The 19,056-nt window shown below is 44.2% G+C and overlaps 1 protein-coding gene across 2 annotated transcripts in view; it reads left to right on the top strand.

Moving 5' to 3' along the window:
- Window positions 1–19,056, top strand: part of EGFR (epidermal growth factor receptor) — a 168,237-nt gene that overhangs the window by 107,550 nt on the left and 41,631 nt on the right. For both annotated transcript variants that reach the window (XM_075493719.1, XM_075493718.1), the window contains exons 2-6: window positions 9,895–10,046; window positions 11,888–12,074; window positions 12,777–12,911; window positions 14,720–14,788; window positions 17,745–17,863. In XM_075493719.1, the coding sequence (XP_075349834.1) occupies window positions 9,895–10,046; window positions 11,888–12,074; window positions 12,777–12,911; window positions 14,720–14,788; window positions 17,745–17,863 (662 nt within the window). The remainder of the gene's footprint in view (window positions 1–9,894; window positions 10,047–11,887; window positions 12,075–12,776; window positions 12,912–14,719; window positions 14,789–17,744; window positions 17,864–19,056) is intronic.

Here is a 19,056-nt window from a genome sequence, read left to right as displayed (position 1 = left end):
GTACTGGAACCTGCTATCGTTCCTTGCTATAGGCCAGGTTTGGAGGAAGCATCGTGCAGTGATGCAGCTATAGGGGCCCAGAGGCTTGGTGCAGCATCCACTGTGGTTGCTGGCAGCACTTGCTGTGTCTTCACTGGGCAGAACCGCGCACAGAAGTAGATGGGGTTATCGTGGAGGTGGGCACGCGTAGTTCAAGGCAGTGAACAAAAGTTGCATGGCTGCTGTTGTGTTTTCAGCAGTTCTCCAGGTATATTACAGTCTCCAGAGATGTCAGGCTAGTCATCTAGGAGAGCTACATATATATCTGTTTCTGTGTATATATATAGGTAAAAAAATAAGAATGTGTTGCATTTGTAATAGCAAGCTTTTAATCTTCTACTTGGAATCAGATGTAAGTGGTTTCTCTTGCCCTTTTTGAGTCAGTGCGTGAGTGCTCACATAGAATTTACACCTCAAGGGATTCAGAAGTACATGTATGAGCACCACGGCTTATTTCAACATAAGACTTGATTTAATATAAATTTAAAAAACCGTGTGATTTTTCTTCATTGGAAGGCAGAAATGAAAATATGCAATTGCAGTGTCTTAAGAAATCCCACGTAGTAAAATGTTCACAGCGTAGTTTAATGCTTTAAATTCTCATTTCTCAAATTAACTCATTTTGAAATGATTTTAAACAATTCAGTGCTGATGTAACTGGAAACCAGTCCCACATTTTCACGGGCACACATCTTCAGTTTCTTTTTATTCTGCTATAAAATCCTGCTGCTCTGTAGATGTTGCCAGAACAAACAACAACGAAGAACGTAATTTTTTTAGAACACAGAGCACAGGCTCACGTATCCATTGTCATCCACTTGTTTTCCCAAATATCCCAGCGTAGATCTTGAGATGACACACTCCTGCCACACATCTCACCAAATTAAAGGCTCGGTGAGCCATGCCCGTTGTCAGAGGTCTCTCAGCCGCTTACTGCTGCTCTCTATGCAGGCTTTTTATACCACTTGCAGCAACACAGTAATACAAAATTCACCATGGATGCCAAGAACCATTGCGTTTCTCTGAGCTGTTTCCCAGGGCCTGACCTCATGTGGATGGGGCTGCGTGATGGCCCTTCTCCCGCTCCAGAGCTCTGCCTGGTGGATGCATGCTGCTTTTTTGTGATGGGCATAGTAGCTATGCTGGTGCGTGAAGCTGGAGGGCAGGAGGGCTGCAGCCATGGACTGTTAGCCAGAGGCTGTGCTACCTGGTGGGCCCATCCTTGAGGGTAACCATCGGAGGGCATGGAGCCTGCTGGGACTGACACTGAGGCCTTTGCCCCTTGCGTGGTCTTGTCTGGGGTTGTCTTCCACTGTACAAGACACACTTACTTTGGTCAGTATGTGGGTTTCACACAGCATAAAGATCACTGTCCTGAAACACAGGCATGGGCAATGCTTTCTCTTGGAGGACCCAGCGTGCAATACTTGAACCCAGTGTTACCAATATACCACCAACTCTGCCTTCCCCCGCTCCCTGATTTCCTCCACAGCAGTTTCCAAAGTCTCGTTCCTCTCTGTAGCACTCTGGTGGTGTTTCCCTGTGCTGTACGCTGCTTGGATGTCTAAGCTGTGGCTGGTGTTTTGACTTGAAGAGCCACGTTTTGCACCTTAAAGCATCCACCTTCAGTTGCTCTGCTGTACATAGGGAACCGCAGACCTAAAAATGGCAAGCTATGGCAGGAACACATCACTTTGCCTGTCCTGGTCTTGACAGATTTGTAGGCCAAGCTCGTCACCCTGCTCCGCTAGGCTCACATGGAGAAACTTTGCGGGGGGAACGACCTCAAAGTCGATGGTGACTTCAAACAACCCAGTCAGTGTGGCCTGAATTTCTATAAAGATGGTTAAAAAGGGGGGAAAGGTGCCTGTGTGGTTTTCTGTCCAAAATTTATTAAGTGGTGTACATAAAATTTATAAACTGTTTACTATCATTCATGTATATATGTGTGCGTATGTTTGCATAGCAGTCAATAGATATGAAGTTTCCTTGTTCTTGGGGTTTCCTCACTAATAAATCATAGGAACAGCTCATTATTTGAGTTCACTGGTGATTGCACTTGCGATAGACCTGGCCATTAGCCTTGAGCAACTGCTCAGCAGAGAAAGCCCCATGCAAGCTTTTGGTTTCCTTTATAGCAGCCTCCCCAAAGGGTGCCAGCGGGAGGAACAACCCAGCAGCAGCACCCCAGCTGCTGGTGAGGACATCTTGGGGAGCTTGGCTTTCCAGCCACCACTCTCCATAAATAGCCTGCAAAACTCAAGGCAAAGTCATACTGCACTAGCCACTGGCCACGTGGCGGGGACATGGGCTGAAATGCAGCTTGGAGAAGGGTTGAAGCCCAAGTGGAGCATCCCGGTGCGGTTGGGAGTGGGAGCTGCACCCCAGCAGCACCCACTTTGCCAGGAGAGGGGACCCCTCTAGCGCAGAGGCCGCCACGCTGGGGCATGCCGGGGCACCGCTGGCGATTAATGCCGGCTCCTGCCTCCCCTCGCTCAGCGTTTTCCTGCTGATGCACCCAGCGGCTGCGGTTTCCTGTTGCATCAAGCAATGCGCTGGTCATCTCTTATTATCCCCAAGTCCTTTTCAGGGCAATTGCATCCTAGCACCCCCTTTTCTGTCTAGTACGTGTTCTGCAGTCTTTAATGTAAGACCTTGCCTTTAGCTATAGTTCAAATAATGTTGTTCAGAGGGCTTATTTTCCTAAATTATACAAACCAGTCTGTGCAGGTCATCTCTCCCTCTCTGTTATTTAGAATGCTGGCGATGTTTGTGTCATCTGCAGGCATCCTCAGCAGTGATTGGATGTCTTCTAACAGACCACTGACAAAGCTATGTGAAGAAAACTGATCTAAACCCAGGTTATCTTTCAGTACCCTGCTAGAAACACCCCGTCCAAAAATTGCCATCTATTATTCACCTTTAGAAATCAACCTTTTCCCAAGCTGTAGAAAATTGCAAGGCGACAATTCCCATTTCTTTCAAATTCTGGTGGTATTTACAGAAAATATCTGTATCCCTCCCACAGCTGCATCCTAAGGCATTTGCAGGGGAAAGCTCAAACTCTCAGCTAGCCCACCCTGTCCTTGTAGTTGCTCCAAATTTACACCAGTGTCAGTGAGAGAAGAATTTAATCCCCCATCCAGTCCGCACTGAAGCCGGTGGAAAGACTGATTTCAGCACATCCTGGTCTGGCCTTAATCTGGAGGATTAATGAAGATACATGCTGAATTAAATAATGGCAACAGAGAAGAAAAATAGAAATATTGCTGAATGATATTGGGGAGGAAAAAAAAACAGCCTAGGGAATTAATAAGGCTGAATCCCTTGTTGTCAGATATATTCTGACTTTGGAGAGGTCTTCATTCAGAAGCAAGTTGTTTTGTATACGATTACTTATTCTTTCAGGTGAAGGCACCCACCAGCAATTGGGCCATCCAACTGTCACGCTGCCTATGTGCCTTGCAATTCAGGACGTGACTTTTGCCATCAGAGGGCAGGTCTCCACTCCTAACCAGAGCAAGGGAAACTTAAAATTGGATTTAGCTGGAAAAGTTGCTTTCATCAAGTAAATAGAAATAAGAAACCATCTGGGAAGGCTTTCCCTTAAGGCGTATTCTTTTTCTCCACTATGACATTAGTTTTGGGTCACTTTTGCAATTATAGTTTCCATCTAATGTTTTTTAAGAGCTCTGTCATTGTTTTTTTCCTAGTGTGTCTGAAAGTCAGAATTAATCTCAGTAACTGCATTACTCTAAACCACAGTGTTTGAGGAGGGACTTAGTACAGCCACACAAGGCTATTTTTCATGATGTTTTAAATGAAAATATTTTAATATGTGCAAAAATTATTATCTTCTGTGGCAGCATTTCCAGTGCCCGAACGCTGCTGTCGTTAAGCTGAAACTGGACTTTTTAGGCGACGTGTTTGCAACCACTGTTCTCAAGGGAAAACATCTGCCCGTGTCTGAGCACTCTTTGTACTCCTCACCTGTTTTCTAGCTTTTCCTTTCCTTTTCATAACTTCCCACAGCACATCGCAGCAGATTTGGTTTTGGGTTTGTGTCACGTGGACTTTCCTCCCTCTTGAAATTCTTACTCAATATGTAAAACACACTCAATCCAGTCACGCTAAAATTGCTTCATCACCTCTCTCCCCAGTGTTGAGGAACTGGTTAATATAAAAAGCGTTTCTATCTTAATGGTTAATCACGTATAACGTAATGTCGCTTTCTTTTTCCAACCTCTGACATTTCGTACCCTGTTTTCTTTAGGGAAAGCATTGCACGGTTCTTTCTCTTTCTATCACAAATATGCGTTAGTCATTATGACAACTGTCCTGTCTGCTCTAGTAATTCCTTGTAAGCTTAAATGCCATTATTTTGATGATTTGACAGTACTAGCTGCACTTTTCTGGTTTCCACAGTAGTATGGAGAGGTTATGTGGATCTGTTGGATAACTGTAAGGGAATGCTTTGAGGTTGGTGAAAAAAAATACCTGATATACAGGACCTGCCCTTATAGCTGATGTATAGATTTGTGCTTGAATGACACAAGAATTTTCATTTAATTTCTGAGGCCCCATTAGGTGAAGGTCAGTGGAAGCCCTTGTAAGGGGAAACAGTTTTTCTCCTAGGGAGGAGCATGGAGGCACAGGGCATGGCCAGGATCCCCCATGCGAGGGGCAGGGCTTTGGGATGGTGTGATTGCCCATACAGATGCATGTCAGGCAGTATTTCTTACAAAATTATTCCAGTTCGCTTGAAAGGTTTTTTTCCCCACGCTCTGGTTAAGGTGAATTGGTTGTGGGCAGCACTGATGGTGGGACACCAAGTGCCATTATCTCCTCTGGCCTTCAGAGCCAGCTTTGTTTCTGGACCAAGTGCCCAGGAACGTACTGCTGTTCCATGAAATACTGAAAAAAAATCAGAAGTGAAATTACTGTCAATGAGTGAGGAGAGAGGAATATTTACAAATGCGCTGGCAGATTAAACAAATATCTCTTGTCTGCAAGTTTTGCATTTGTGTCAGTAATGGCTGGAAAACATGCAGAAAAAGTATATAAATTTATTATGTTAGGTCATATAGAGTTATAAGTGATATATGAAGCATGGAAATGGACTTGCGTGTCTCTGAAATTGCCTTTGCGAGTTATTATTTTGATGTGTCTGTCAGAGCTGCAGGGAGACTAACACAGGCTAAGCATGGACAGAAACAGCTGATGATTTGGGGATTGGTGGTAATTTGGTTTCAAAGCATTCTCCGGGGTTTTTCTCAAGTCTGGGACAAATATGCATGGCAGGATTGGGACTTCACTAATCAGATTTTCTGGGGAAAAGATGAAAACAGATTTCACTTGTATCAGGGCAATTGCTGCAGAGACCACTTCATTTAATCTGAGTTTGTATGGATTTGGGAGAATACAATCGCTTAGTGTTACAGCTGGATGGATACATTCTCTCTCCCTACCATCACTCATGGAAAATGCCATTTAGGAAATGCTTTGGTTTCAGTCCACTCCTTTGGGCTGCACAAGAAAAAAGGGTGAACCCATTTGCATCACCAAGAAATACTCCTTTAAGGCCAAGTTTGAGGCAGAGAAGGGGAGCAAGCATGTCTGTGGACAGAGAGAGCATTTTAGTATCCAGGGCAGCCAACCCTGCACTTCCCTTAAGCACTAAAATTCAGCAAGTTTGCATCTATCAGTAGTGTGCCTCTTTCTTCAGCTCTTTGATTGCTGCTGTCTTATATAGCACCTGACATTTTGGCTCATTTCAGGAATATCTGCCTTTTTTAGGCTGTCTGTTGAGGTAATACTGTAACTGATTCAAGATCAACATTACTTTGGCATTTAGGAAGCACAGCATGTGTGCTAAGAGCAATACCATATAGAAAAAAAGTATTTCTTGGTGGTAATCCCATGCTGCTGCCCTGCAGACTTTTTGGGTTGCCTCCGCATCGCAGGGGTGATTGATGGCTGGGGCTCTGAGGGTCCGGTGGGTCTCCTGGGCTGGGTCAGGAGAGCCTTGTGCTCCCAGCAGGCAGCCCCGCTCTCAGCACTGCTGCAGACGGCGGCCTCCTGGGATGTTCTCTCTGTGTCAAAACTTTCCAGACTTTCCAGACTGGCTGTATTTTTATTATATTAACATCAGAGATAAGAGCAAAGCTTTTGTCTTTGAGGATCAGCCCATGCCCTGAAGTTCAGTTCTGGATCTCAGCTTTTCTACTGGTCAGGGACATTCTCACCCTGAATTTTTGTCAGGAAACGTCTCTGGTTTTTTTTCCTCTCCCTTATAGCTAAAATGTGCTGCAGCCGTGTGTAAGTGTCCACATGGGACATATATTATGTGGTACATACTACCGCAGCCCCCAGCAGTACCATGTAAGTATCCATACCCACCATTGACTCCTACACCTGGATAGTGCTGGCTTTGCTACACATTGAAACAGAAGTATATAAGGAATGTATGTGGCATCAAAATCTGTCCTTTGGAGGGCAAATAGGTCAAGCTCAATAGAGGTTAAACCATAATATAATCCATCCACTCATGCATTCACGTCCCACTTAAAACTCTGCAGAGCGAGGTGAGCACTGCATTGTCTGTGCTTTTCCCTCTGGCCAGAATGGCATTCACGCTGTAGTATTATATACAAATAATTATAGCATCTATCTTTTCAGAACACAGTTTTCGTAAGCAAAGAAATTGCAGGAATTATATTATTCATCAGATGCCAGCAGGCCATTTTCTTTTCTTTCCAAATGTTCTAGTTGGAAAATTATTCAGCACCTCTGTCTGAGTTTAGTAATACTGCTGCAGGGGCTTAGCTTGTTGTGTTTGATTTGGGTTTTATTTGCTCAGCATATACTGCTTATGAGCCAGGTTCTCATTTGGTAAATACTGCTGTGATGAAGTACGCTTTTTGGATGTACTTAGATCTCTTTGCAGCAAACCAGGATTTGGCCCTGTATGTCTTTGAGCAAACAAAAAATTGCGCATGAGGGGGAAAGCTCCTATAGGTAGTCTGACTGATGCTAGCCATATACTGTTGAGATCTTAACAGAAGCAACCCATTTCCTTTTGCTCTACGGATCTTAACTAACATCTCATCCACATCTTCTGTTTACTGTGTAGAGGATGTGATGAACCTGATGGAGGGGTCAAGTGGTTTTGCATGTGGCTTAAGACACCTTTGGTAGAGAGTCATCAAAGTGCTCTCTACTCACAGAACAGGGGAAGAAAGTAGGTCCTGGAAGACCAACCTGAAGCCTCTTTGGAGCTCGTTATGCCTTGGTTTCCCTCTGCAGCTTCACAAGCTGGCAAGCTCCTTCTCTTGACTATTTGTTCCTGCCTCCTTGCTGTCCTTGGAGCTGTTGCCAATGCAGCGGTTCATGGGGCACCATGGTGAACCACAACAGCGAGCTTTCCTGAGCTAAAAATATCCTCTGTCCATTTATTTATTTATTGTTCTGCATTATTTGTAGCTTGGATCAACTCTTTGGCATGGTTCACTGAGCCGGCCCCATGGGAGAGGGAGAGGGAGAAGCGCAAGGGTAACCATGCCCTTGTATCTGCTGTATCTGCTGTATCCGCCTGCTGTATCTGCCCTGATCTAGTAAGCAGTGAAAAAGTCTGTGTTTCTTGGGACGGCTGAGCCAAATTCAGAGCTCCAGCGCTTGTCCAGTCCAAAGGGAAACACTTTCAAGCGTGTGCAGTTTCTCCTAGGGCTTGTTTCAGTCAGCCGGACTGTGCAATCCAACCAGTGCCAAGCCATGTAGGGCTGATGGTGGGTATGGGTAGCCAGGGCCTGTCTCGAGTACCAGGGCAGATCTTTGCTGCTAACACCAGGGATGCAGCAAGACCATCAGGCCATCTGAGGACCCTGAAGACCAGAACAGGCTGATTTACATGTCTTCATGTCTCTGAGCAGTCTAAACCGCACCTGCTTCTGCATTGTATTTCAGTGCATTTCAAAACCACACCATTTTATAGATCAGATCTGAGATGCCTAACCTGAGCATCCAAGCTGAGGTTTTGAACCATCTGAGAATCTTTTGTTACTGGCTTTTTCCTTTGTTGGAGGAACGCAAATGCTGATTTTAAGTGCAAGCGCATTGGAACAGTTAAGTTTGAAACTGGAACAGAAAATTCTGCTTAGGAATTTCTCGTCCGTTACAGAAATTCAAGGCAAATGTAAAAAGGGTCATTTTCTACATTTGATGCTCATGTAGTAACAAGCGGCTTAGATGGTGTAATCACAGCTCCTGTTAAACTGTCCCCATTTATTAGCAGTTGCCACTCTGATCCCAAACACCATAATGTTTATCTAGACATATAATGAGAAATAAATGAGGAATGTGAGTGAATAGCCTTGCTTTAAACATGCACAGAGTATTTAATGTTATCACTGTAGCCCCTTAATGGTGATGACTGTACTGAGAAGTAACACATGCTCAGCGAATGGTTTTGACAATTGATAAGTGTGTCTTTATCGCTGCTTATTAAGTTATTTTTCCTACTAATAAAACATAAATTGTTCGTTAAATCTTCAACAGGTGTTGTCTTATGTAACTAGCTCTGAAACTTATTTCCAGCTTTGTCAAGAGTCTTTGGTTTTTGCTTTATAGCACCCCACACAGTGGTATTCCAGTTTGTGACCAGTGCTTCTAGGAATTATAGCTCTACAAAAGTATCATTTCATTTATTTTTTTCTCTGAGTTAAAAGAATGCAATTGTTTCCATGTCTTATGGAAAGCTATGAGGTCAGGCTCGGGTTGCATTACAGCGATGATGAGATAAAGGCCTCCTTGTGCTCCCACTGAAGAGCAAAGTTGGGCTGAAGCTTTTCACCTGGAAGATGTTGTGGAGTCTTTTACCATGTTGCCTTCTGTATCATTCTCCTTTCCTCTGTATTGGTATAACTCAGAGATGTTTTAATTTTAGCTATGTAGGGATAGCCCAGGGAATGACTGGAAGAGTACAGAGTTTCTGGGGCTTGTGTGTGGTGGTTTTTTTCTTTAAAGAAATTTGCATTTTGCTCTTGCAATTGAATGTAGTGGTGATAACTTGGCAGTTCCTCTAGGTTTGGTAAAGCCTTCAGGCTTCTACCTCTAGGCTTCTACAAATTCTAAAGTAATGGAATTTCAGGTGGGGACTAATTTCTCCACCATGCCATTATAAATGTTTGTAATCTCAGTGGTGCTCTGTATGGCACCACTTCCTTCCCCACCAGGAAAGCAGGCTTAGGTGGATTTGTGTGCCAAAGCTGAATATGCCAGGAAATCTCCTGAATCTACCATACTCCCATATGTCAGAGTGGCAAGAGATGAGCCCTGGAGGTTCAGCTTGCTCTTAAAACCCAGACTTGTAGCCTCAGGGGTCCTGCAGGAAACCCCCACTCCCTCCCACTGAGCTTACAAGGAGACCCAACACCGCCCAAAGTATTGTAAACGGGTCCTCAGGGAAAAGGCCTTTGGTGATACCTGGCAGCATACCACTTTCAATAGTGTTTGATGGCACTATATCAATGCCCTCTCCTCAGGAACCGAGTTACGTTTTGTGGTACAGAAGACTTAGTGCTAGTTACGTACGAAAGCCTCATCTTGGAGTTTTTTATATAACAGAAAGTGATGGAGGGTTATTCCAGCTCTTAATTCTGGTACATCTCTGTGCCTGGGAAATGTCACATGCTCCCCACACTATTGTCATTAGGATCATGCAAGATAACATTCTTGTTTCTTATGAACCTGTGCTGATGCTTCACTTACCGTGGTGCTTGTAAAGATAGGTGGGCAACAAGTCTTTACCCTGTACTTATTCTTGCTTTCCTTCATGGATTTTTCTTCTTGCCTCCACAGTTTGTCAAGGGACAAATAACAAGCTGACCCAGCTGGGACATGTGGAAGACCATTTCACCAGCCTGCAGAGGATGTACAACAACTGCGAGGTGGTACTGAGCAACCTGGAAATTACATACGTGGAGCACAATCGTGACCTCTCTTTCCTGAAGGTTGGTGTTCTTGGCCAATGTGGCCTTCCCTGCTAAAGGAATCTTACTGCATTTTTTAAGTGCAAAGGATCAGCTACCTATAAAATTGTGTGGTGATCCAAAAACATAGCTACCTAACGTCAGAGAAATTGCAGATCACAGTCTCAGCATACCTGTAGGCTGAAGGATACACTCAACCCTACTATACTAAATCAGGTACTTTGAGAAATAACTTTTCAAGCACCTGCCAACCTGTGCTGGCTGCCATGCAGATGGGTTTCTTCTTATTTATACATATTATTACATCCTTACCCGCTGCCTCACTCCTCAGAGGGCAAAAGGCTTTGTGGTGCTGTTGGGCAAAGCAAATTGCAAGATGAGTGGCAACCCACTGCTGGCAGATTTTGAAGTGTGGAGGCCCTTACCCTGCCCTCCAAGCTGTGACCCCTTCCTCTGCTATGGTGGCGAGTGCCTCTCCAGCCTGCAGTGCCCACACCCTAAGCAGGCAGGCAGGTCCTGTGCAATAACTTCCCACATGGACGCTTCAAGCAATCTTCAAGATAATCCTCTGTGGTTGACACACAGGCTACTCCCATCTCAACATTTGTGCACAAGTGCATGAGTGACCATGGCAAGCTGAGAGGGGAACAGACAGAGGATGGATGTTAAAACACAGCTACAGCACGGGGGGGAGCACTGTCTGCCATGAGGGCTTCCAGGTTCTCCACCAGCAGAGACTGGGCAAGGGGTACAGCTCTGCTGCCCCATTGCCAGGCTGTCATCAGTGGCAATAGCATCGCACCTTAGGTTATATTTTTTTTTAAAGAAGACGTTTTAAATGCATTGCATTTTGCATGCCTCGTTATCAAATTAGGAGGTTTTCAAAGAAAGAGGCAGGAGAGGAAGAAGTTTTTTTGACATGATAAATGTATGTCCAGTATCAAGAGCTCTTGTATGGTAGCTTTGAATAAACAGGTCAGTCCTCTGGGTTGAGAGGAGTAATCTCTTTGTGTAAGCTTTTCTTCTCAGGGAACAAAGAAAGGGAAGAAACCATTTCATTATAGTAACAAGCAAGAACATCAGAAAAGAGATGGTTCAGACATATGGGTTACAAATATGATGGTATTTCCATTTTTCTTTCCCAAGCACAACTTGACCGTGGAGCTCAGTGTTCCCAGGAACATAACGGGTCTCTTGAAAACTCACTGGTGGTCTTCATAGAATAGGAAAATACCCTAAGTGGTAGCCTGAGGGTTTTTATTTATGGTGATTTTTGCAAGAGATAGAAATGCACATATTCCACAGTACAAGGCAGGAATTAACCTACATCCAGGAACAGTGCCTCACTTGTCTTCTTGTCCTGTAACTATTTATTACTTAAGAGGGAGAAGGTTACCTGATCTTCCCCTCTGCTGAGCACTGGAGGATCCGCAAGGGAAGGGGCACAGAAGAGAGAGTGTAAAAGCCTCAATCAGATGGCGTCTCTGTGCTGCCAATGGTTGGAGGCTGGGCAGGTATTCAGGGGAAGCATCACACTTGGTTGCCATATCATGCATGCTTGTCCTGTTCTCCTGCATCCCCTAGGCAGCCCCACTTGCCCTTGCTTGGGGACAGAACAGGGGTAAGCTGGACTTTTGGAATAGCTACCCTGGTAGCTGCTCTAAGGGTCAGTTTATACCTGCTTAGACAGCAAAGTTTTCCACATAGTCCCTTCTTGTTCTTGGATTTATTTATTTTCAAATGAGATTAAGTGGTTTATCAGTGAAAGACGGTGGATTCGAGGGTTGGGACGAGGAAAGCGACTGTCAAGAGTAGAAGAGTGCTATAGATTAAGCACCTTGTTTCTTCTGTTGCTCTCTCAGACGATACAGGAGGTTGCAGGCTACGTGCTCATCGCGCTTAACATGGTGGATGTCATTCCCCTAGAAAACCTTCAGATCATCCGAGGCAATGTGCTGTATGACAACTCTTACGCCCTGGCAGTTTTATCGAATTACCACATGAATAAAACCCAGGGACTCCGAGAGCTGCCAATGAAACGGCTATCAGGTGAGACAAGGGCAAGAGGTGGAGGCACCTGTAAAGCAAATTTCAACTTTTAGGTTATTGGTATCAAGATCTGATTGAAGACTTCCTCTCAAAGTCATATGCTATCAAATCCTGCTTTAAAAACAAAGATCTGAATATAGTTTCCCAGTTTCCTAATTGCTTTCCTGCTAGCCAGCCTTCTTCAAAACATGAAGAAAGTTCATAATTTCCCATTGCAGAAAGATCCAGAAAACCCAAAGAATCAACAGGGCGGTGAGATTTATTTGTGTCCCCCAAAATGGCAAAGAAGTATCCACTCATTATTTTGCACTATTTGATCTTGGTGCATGCACATCAGTATTTTCTGTTAAATTCCAGTGGGAGCTGGTTGTCTTACACAGTTTCTGGCTGATGGTCTCTGGCTGTGCACACCAGCAGTGCCATCTCTCCTGAGTGCAGTGGCCTCTGGAGGTGGCACCAGGCAGAAAGCCACATGTAGTGGCATTTTAGTGGCATCCAACAGCAGCCAGCCTTCCAGAACTGATCAGTCTGAGCCTGGTGTTAGTTGCACCATCAGGAGTGCTGGTGCTGTGCAGATTGTCCTTTTCTGTCAGCATAGTGTGACTGAGGCGAAGAAACGTGTTTTATTTCCCTTTCTTTAGATCGGAGACAGAAGACTTAGGCAGTTTGCTTCACTTACCAATTTTTTTCCTTCCGTGGCAGAAATTCTCAATGGAGGTGTTAAAATCAGCAACAACCCCAAACTGTGCAACATGGATACTGTTCTCTGGAATGACATCATTGACACAAGCAAGAAGCCTCTCACAGTGCTTGAATTTGCAAGCAACCTGTCTTATTGTGAGTATTAACTTACCAAAAATGCTATGTGCTTCCCCATTTCAGAGAGAAGAACGAACATCCCATCTTTCGTGCGGTGGGTTTCAGGTCCACCAATTCCTGCATGCAAGGCCACCAAGCCCTGTTCCAAGGGAAGCCCATTAATTTCTTCACCGCTGGCCTAAGATGTAATTTTTCATGGTGGTTAGGTCCTTAACTTATAGCTCAGCGAAGTTCTTGGGAAAGCTTCTCTTGGTTTCAGACAGTACCCTACATATGTGTTTCTTCAAAGACAGCTCAGAATAATGTGGACTCATTTGTTTTCCAGCAATCTTCTGTTTACAATATAAGGCTGTGGTCTAGAAGACCCATATGGATGCCTTCATGGAGTTACTGTAGGACTTGAAGCCTTTTTAGCGCTAAGGCCCAAGTTGAGTGCTGTAAAACTCCGATGTTTTGGGCTGCACAGATTATCCTTGCAAAATTAATGATAAACAGGCAGATAAATCTGATGCTTTAGATCAGCAGGGAGATGAGCATATATATATTTAAAAGTTGTGTAGCATATGCTTTGAGTGGGCTCAAGCTAATCCTTCAGCCTTATGAGTCCCTTGTAAAATCCCCAGTCATTTCACGGAAAGGAGAGTTTATTTTCATTTCTGACCATTTCATTTCTGGCACTGTAAATTGGCAGAAAAACATATTTTCTTTATTTTCTTCCAGTTGCGTAATTGCCTGAGAGCTAATAGCCAACTTCTGTGTTGACATATTTTTCTGCAGAGCCCTAGCGTAATCAAGGGGCTGCGAACAATACAAGTCAGCACAGGAGTTTGGCTCTAAACACCACAGAAATGTTAACCTTTAACTTTTCAACTTTAAAAAAAAAAAAAAAAATAGTTCTTTGGTCCTGCACCAAATCAATCAACTCTTTGACAAGCATTGGCGTTTGTTCAGCTATTTGATGGGCGGTGGGGGGGGGGGGGAGAATCACATGTTGTTAGCAGGGAGAATCACGTGTTGTTAGCAGGAAGAATCACTCTAGTAGGAAATGCCTCTTAAATGTAGTGAATTCCAGATTAATCTGCTTAGACAGCCATTTATGCTTCTAATAATGATCCCGTAATCTAAAATAAGTTGTTTCTCTGGGACTTTGCTTGTCATTAAGAGAAAGAAAAAGAAAGAAAAGAGTAAGGAGAGAGGGATGGGAAAGAGCCCGCCACTGAGCCTTCAAGGTCAGGCAGAGTGTCCATCCATCCTGCTGCCTCTCCATTGATTGTCCATCTGTTGCGTAGTCCTACACCATGGAGTATTTTTGGCAGAGGGCAGGAGGAGGGTGCAAAGCAGACAAGTCGAATACTTTGTGGTCGGAGTAGCTGGCAGTTGCCTGTGAATCCAGTTGGGTTTGTTTTCTTTTTAGAACCATGTTGTTCAGAAACATTGATTTACATGTGGCCTGTAGCGAGCAGCTGGCATATGCCTGGCCACAAGCCGGCAGTGACTTGCCGTTGCATGCAAACTTCAGCAGAAGGGCCAGCCAGGCAGTAGCTGAGATTCCTGTTCCTGGGAAAAATATGCCTCTTTCGTAAGCTAGATTGGCTGGGTATTGCTCTTGTTTGCTCAAAGGTGTGGAGAACTGCACGTAGGAAACCAGAGATGAACAAAGGATAAGGACTTAAGGTCCAGCTCTCAAAATTTTTGAGTGCTGGTGTATAGGTGCTTCCTTCCCTGATTTATTGAGAAGGAAAGCTCAAGTCTTTGTTTTCTGTGACTCACATGATGTTGTTGTTGTCCATGTTTATAGAATATAATACTCTGCTCTCGTGTTTTAGGTCCCAAATGCCATCCGAACTGCACAGAAGACCATTGCTGGGGCCCTGGTGAACGGAACTGCCAGACATGTAAGCCTGGTGATTAATTAAGAAATATATTGTGTGGTCTGACATACTAAATTTCTATCTACTGAAAAACTAACCTGTCAAGTGCAAATTAGTGACACGTGTTTCACACTTGTCCTTCTCTGCATCCCACTACGCTGAGGCTCCTTGAAGCACACCATGGAAGGACATGGCCTGCTTCCCACTCTGCAGAAGTGCAGTGGCGGGGAGGAGGGCTGTGCCCATTCCCCGTGAGTAGCTCCATTTCTGGAGGTGAAACCTCAAGGTGGTTTGACTTGGGTCTGGATTTCCCTGAAGATGTGCTGTTCCTGCAGAGGGAAGAGACTGCAGCTGTCTCCCGTGTTGAAAGCTTTTGTCTGTCGCCCACAACTTTCTCCCATCTGCACTTGAGACATTTAGTCTTTAAGTTATTTTACCATAGAAGAGAGAATGCAGTAGCTGCGTGGTGAATTGTTTGCCTTCCTGCTGTTTCCCGCAGAGCCATTCTGCAGGCTAGTTAACAATACTTTGGATTAATTTCTACTATTAGAAGCAACAACATAACCTGATTTTTGCTGGCTTTAATTCCTCTTTTTGGAATCCCCGTAGGTTTCTTTTGAAAACACAAAAGATGTCACCTTCATGTGGGTGATCACACTACATACTGTACTCAGAGGACCTTTGGAAGGCTCTCAGAAAATGCATAGCCATTTTTTAATTTGTAAATGGAGATATTTGGCATTGTGAGGTTGTTCAGTTTGGTTGCCTGTGCTTTACTGTAAAATTTTGCAGGTAGGATGCTTGCCTGATATTAAGAAAGTGCCAGAAATATCCATTTAGAAGTGCTTGAGATTTTGAAGGCTTTATTTCTCCTAAAGTAAAGGCTGAGGAGGAAGCCCATCTCAATTTGTTTTGATATTTGATTATTTCCTTTTTCTGTAATAAGTAGGGAAATGCACTGTTTCTGATTCTCCTTTCCTGCCAGTTGTGTGTAAAGTTCAGTGGAAAGACTGCTGATCTAGACATAATGCAAATGAAAGCAACATCCTATCTTCGGTTTTCCATTGCAAAAAATCACCTAAACCTAAGTTTCTTGCTTGCAAGTATCAGGCCAAATCTGTACGGCTTCTAGAGCTTAAGGAAAAAGGACCACATACAGCTTCTCTCTCTTCATTTAGTATAAGCTTTAGGGGTTTTTTCAGTCAGGTCTGCAGTTTGGCTCCTGCCTTGAACTGCTCTTGAGGTGGACAGTGGCTGTGCACGCAAAGCCCTTCCCAGGTCGGTCCCGGCAGCTGAGACCGCACAGCTGTCCCGGGGGCTTGCAGAACCTCAGGTCTCAGCCCTGCAAGCTTCCAGCATTTACAGACTCTTGCTGGCTTCGGGAGGATGGCTAGGATCACATAAAATGGAACCGTTCGCAGGCTTTGGCTCTCCTCTCGAGGTATTTGAGAATCTGGCCAACTGAAAATGTATCCCACATTTCCATATGTGGGAAAGTTTGGGGTGATATGTATCTTTCTCCTTCAACGAACGTGAGATATTCTGTTTGAAATATAAACGTTTGCCGTGATATGTGTTTCCAGCAGGAAGCTCTAGTCAATAGCTATCAAAGTGACGAGCTGTTTTACTCCCCTGCTGATGCTTATGAAAAAAATATCAAAATGCTGTTCGTGTAGAACAATGTGCCTTTTATTCCCCTGTTTCTAGTTGAACGGAGGAGTTGCTATCAGAGAAGCTAATGCATATTGTGGAAATAATCTGTTTCCTTGAAAATACAATATCTGCTTACTGCCCTACAAGAAAAATGAAATAATACAGTTTGGATACAAAAGTGTGTAATGGAAAAAGATAGGAAATACGATTTTTAAAAAAATCACTGTTATATACCCTGTAGTGGGCTACATTTTCCAATAATTTTCTGTTAATTAACAACCATCTGTTTCGGACTTACAGGAATTCCTGATGATATTGTAACTCATTTGTGCCAACTGCGAAGTTGATTAACAGTTACTGTAGTGCACAGCTGAAATGCTCAGGGTGCTGTAATGCAGCGGATTAGCCATCAGGTTTCTCTGACATCTAATGCCAGGGTCTGTGGATCAATAATTTTTTTGTAGAGAACAAGCAATCCCATTTTGGGTGTCTGGTACAAACACATGCTAGCCATTAATTTCTGGGTTTTTTTAAATTGTTCTGATTATCATTTTCTCTGCTTTGATATTCAAATAGAGACAATTTCCCGATTCTCAACAAAATGTTGCAGGCAGTTTTTGCTTCCCTGCAAAAAGCTGAATCAGGGCCAGTTCTTCCTCCGGGTTGCTGCACTGGTGCAAACCCTGTGGGAGTTGAGTAATGAAGATAAAATTTGGCCAAGGAATTGAAGCTTAAACAAAAATAATACAATATGCATATGAAATCAGTTTGCTGAGTGGGTCTCCCCTCTCTGCAAATTTCAGAAATATTTTTAGTGCATTGAAGGGATCCTAACACCACGCCAACGATGTACGGTTTCCCATTATAGTACAGAGCCCTGGCAGTTCTCCTGTTGTGTTGTTTATCCCAAAGCTAGCACCAATAATAGATTTTCTCAACAAAAACGAGCCAGATCCTGCTGTATTGCCCAGCTGTAAGATGCAATGACTCTACAGAGTTTTTCTTGGTTTAGGCATTGATGCCACAGGGACCTGGATGCTCTTTCTAAGCAGGACGTGATTTGCTGGCTAGGACCAGAGTGCTTAGCACCTTGCAAGAGCCAAGATAATTATGGGCTGAACACAACTCCTTCTCACCACCACCCACACCAGCTCTCACCCCTCCTGACATTTGGCCTTATATGAGGACAGAATACGCATCCCATGGGGAAAATCTTGCACAGATCCTGCACCAGACCTTTTCTCCATATTTCTTGATCTCATTGCAGCAAGTACAGCTTAGAAGTTCTTCATTCCTCATGTTTTTCCTTTTTTCTTGTGTCTTCCAGTAACAAAAGTCATCTGTGCCCAGCAGTGCTCTGGCCGGTGCAGGGGAAAGGTGCCCAGCGACTGCTGCCACAACCAGTGTGCTGCGGGCTGCACGGGGCCTCGGGAGAGCGACTGCCTGGTAACGATGCTACACCACTGCCATAATTGCTTAAATCCCTGGACACAGCAAGGCAGGCTTTCAGCTGCATGTCCTCTAGCCTTCTTTCATCTGAGCAGGCCTCTGAGAGACGCTGACCTGGAGGGTGCCCTGGGGCTTCCCTGCGTGGGTGGTCAGTGGGAGGGAAGAGGACATGAACTACACAGCACCCTTAGCTGGTCTTTATTGACTCTGCAGCTGGACCTTCCTAATGTGTGCTAAACCAGCATTAGTGCCTTCAAGAGCCCAGTGAGCTCAAAGTTGTTGCAGAGCAGCTAAGTGTTTGCTGTAGGGCGACTTCCCCACATAGGCAGGTCCCCAGGTCCTCAGCTGCTGCCACGGTGCAGTGCCATGCCAGCACAGCTTTGCCATGTGCTCCTTAACGCTAGGCAGTAATAATCTTAGTTTACCAAAGCAAGAACTGGTGAGGGGAATCAAATATGATGGATCTTCACTCTTTGCGTTTCATTGAACTTCAGACACAAAATCAAGGTTTCCCTTTTTGGTTTTCTCTTGCTGCAAAAGCACTGTGTTTGGGGGACCCTGGGGCAGTGGAGGGAGAAGGAGCAAATGGAGTTTTTTTAGGAAAAAAAATCCCATTGCTTTTCTACAAGAGTTTCAGGGGGTTGGTGCACACTGTGTTTTTAACTCTTTCCCATGTTTGCACTACACTTCATTCTGAATTAAGTGACACTTGAGTAATTGCCACAGAAACGGTCCGGTCTGGGTTTTGTTGTGGTTATCTGTTTTCCTGGTCCCCTTACAAATTGCATGGCTATGATGCCCTTACTGGCTCACAGAGAATACAGTTATTCTTTCTCATCTGGAAATCCAGGGAAGAAAAAAGGGGAAAAGAGAATGATTATTAATTTAATACAGAATGAGGTTGGAAGAACCAACTTGTCCGTCATAAATGCCTGCTAAATTGTTTATTACCTGCAGCCAAATATAATGGCTTCAGTTTAATATTTAGCCAGAAAAGTCAGTAATCAGCAGGAAAGGACTTGATTTGATTTAAGTTATTAAAAAGCAGCCAAGAAAAGTACCGTTTGTCTTGATCTGGTTACTGCTTGTAGGGAAAATTCTTCTGTCTAAGGCATGCAGATTTGCTCCTGTTCCCACGTGAATCCCAGCCGCTCTCCACCAGAGTGCCAAGGTTTCTTGTTCAGAAGAAG

Source organism: Mycteria americana, chromosome 2 (assembly GCF_035582795.1).
Source record: "Mycteria americana isolate JAX WOST 10 ecotype Jacksonville Zoo and Gardens chromosome 2, USCA_MyAme_1.0, whole genome shotgun sequence".
Taxonomy (NCBI): domain Eukaryota; kingdom Metazoa; phylum Chordata; class Aves; order Ciconiiformes; family Ciconiidae; genus Mycteria; species Mycteria americana.
This window is presented reverse-complemented; position numbering and strand designations above follow the sequence as displayed.